General features: G+C 46.5%; 1 protein-coding gene across 2 annotated transcripts in view; it reads left to right on the plus strand.

Annotated features, from left to right (window-relative positions):
- The window catches only part of osr2 (odd-skipped related transciption factor 2), a 3,989-nt gene extending 2,018 nt beyond the window's left edge, over positions 1-1,971 (plus strand). The window contains exons 2-4 of one of the 2 annotated variants that reach the window (XM_014010830.1): positions 149-818; positions 1,136-1,235; positions 1,462-1,971. In XM_014010830.1, the coding sequence (XP_013866284.1) occupies positions 163-818; positions 1,136-1,235; positions 1,462-1,644 (939 nt within the window). In that variant the 5' untranslated portion in view covers positions 149-162 and the 3' untranslated portion in view covers positions 1,645-1,971. The remainder of the gene's footprint in view (positions 1-148; positions 819-1,135; positions 1,236-1,461) is intronic. The other variant, XM_014010831.1, reaches the window with a different exon arrangement.
- Positions 1,972-2,236: the final 265 nt, after the last annotated feature.

The following is a 2,236-nucleotide window of genomic DNA, read 5'->3' on the forward strand; positions in this document are numbered from 1 at the left end:
ATATATAAGATCAGACACTTTTTCTGATTTGTATCATGCTAATTTATAAATGAAAATGTGATGTGGTTTTTCCTGAAGGCCATAAATGCCGTATAATTGCCACTAAACTCGCCTCCATTTGTTTCATATTTCCTGTCTTCTTCTGCAGAAGTCTGAGCCGACATGGGGAGCAAAGCCCTGCACGCTCCGATCCCCCTGCACCCAGCCCTGCAGCTCACCAACTACTCCTTCCTGCAGGCCGTCAACACGTTCCCGGCGGACCAGCTGCAGGGGCTGTACGGCCTGAGCGCGGTGCAGACCATGCACATGAACCACTGGACTCTGGGCTATCCGCACATGCAGGGACTGAGGTCGACGATCACGGCGGCCGCCCAGGGCCTGRTGGACCCCAGACTCCCCTTCCCGGCGTTGCCTTTCACGGCCGCCGCGCAGCTCTTCCACCCGAAGCAGGCCGCCGCCGCCGCCGCCGCGCACGGCGTCCCCGCGCTGCACAAGGACAGACCCAGGTTYGACTTCGCCAACCTGGCCCTCGCCGCCACCCAGGAGGACCCGCCGAAAGCTGCCCACCTGGCAAAGCTGGCGTCGGGCCTCGGGGGCAGCATCTCCGAGCTGAGCAAGCTGTCCCCGGACCGGAAACCGACCCGGGGCCGACTCCCRTCCAAGACGAAAAAGGAATTTATTTGCAAGTTCTGCGGCAGACATTTCACCAAGTCTTACAACCTCCTGATTCACGAGAGGACCCACACAGACGAGCGGCCTTACACCTGTGACATTTGCCACAAGGCCTTCAGAAGACAAGACCACCTCAGAGACCACAGGTAAAGCCGGTTCACGAGCGCTTTTTTTGCGCCAAAACGCTCACCGTGTTTTCAAACTAAAAAAACAACATCATCAAACATCACTTTTTCCAAATCCATTTCCTACATTTGATTTACAACCACAGCTCACACGTTCACTTCATTTTACTTTAAATGCACAAATCTGTTCCTGCAGCTCTCTACATGAGGGCGCTAAAACCCTTCATAAATTACGCAGCACTTTTTTTAACTTAAGGCCATTTGAACACAGTGAATGTGAGGAAACACCTGTAAGCAGGAGCATGACGCTGATTACGTGTCGTTTTTCTGTTTCCCAGATACATCCACTCCAAGGAAAAACCCTTCAAATGCCAAGAATGTGGGAAAGGCTTCTGTCAGTCTCGAACCCTGGCGGTGCATAAAACCTTACACATGCAGGTAAGCCCTGAGCACGAAGAGTGATCATTGGGATGTGACTGCTGCATGCACGGGGATATAAATCACTCTTAATAACAATAATAAAAGAAAATTTTAAAATGGCCAAAAAACCCATAAGTATATTAGATGAACGTCTCTGTGGAAAAAAAATCAATGATTTAGAGCTAAAACATACAGCTTCTGCATTTAAAGGGAATAATCCTTTGCTTGCTTTAAATCTAAACAGGAGTCTCCCCACAAATGCCCCACATGCGGAAGAACCTTTAATCAAAGAAGTAACCTGAAAACTCACCTTCTCACCCATACAGACATCAAGCCCTACAGCTGTGGCCGCTGCGGAAAGGTGTTTCGGCGCAACTGTGACCTGCGACGGCACAGTTTGACGCACAGCCCGCATCAGGACTACTAGCCCCGGACAAACTAACAAATAATAATAATAATAATTATAATAATTATAAAAGAAAGGAAAAAAATATGGACAAAGCCCAGGGAGGACAAAAGCAGCGACATTTTTTTTTTCATCAAACAGACTTTTGGAAGGAGGACAACGTTTTACTGTTGGCTCCTCTGAGGGACAGCAGCTTCCTGCCCACCTGTAAATATAATGTACAAAATGTTGTTTATTGTTGTTGTTGTTTTTCCTGACTCTGAAATGTTAAAAGTTGTGAACAAAACTGTTATAAGTTTAAAGTATGCTAAATTGTATTGTAGAAATAAATATTTCGGCGACACTCTTGCTCTTGTTCTGGTTTATTTATTTATTTGTTTATTTATTTTTGGTGACTTCCTGGCCACAGCGGCACCGTGTGACCAAATTATTCCTGATCTGAGTGGAAACCATGCTGAACATTTCAAAGGTGTTTTTTTTTTTTTTTTTTTTTTAGCTGTTTGAAACTGCGGACCTTTGACTTGCAGGTAAATTTGAAGCAGAGTTATAAAAGTGTGGTGACGTCAGAGGCTGATAATATTAGTGGCCATATCTCACCTTTATCTGCCTCTGG

The sequence above is a fragment of the Austrofundulus limnaeus genome, unplaced genomic scaffold, assembly GCF_001266775.1.
Source record: "Austrofundulus limnaeus strain Quisiro unplaced genomic scaffold, Austrofundulus_limnaeus-1.0 Scaffold74, whole genome shotgun sequence".
Lineage (NCBI taxonomy): Eukaryota > Metazoa > Chordata > Actinopteri > Cyprinodontiformes > Rivulidae > Austrofundulus > Austrofundulus limnaeus.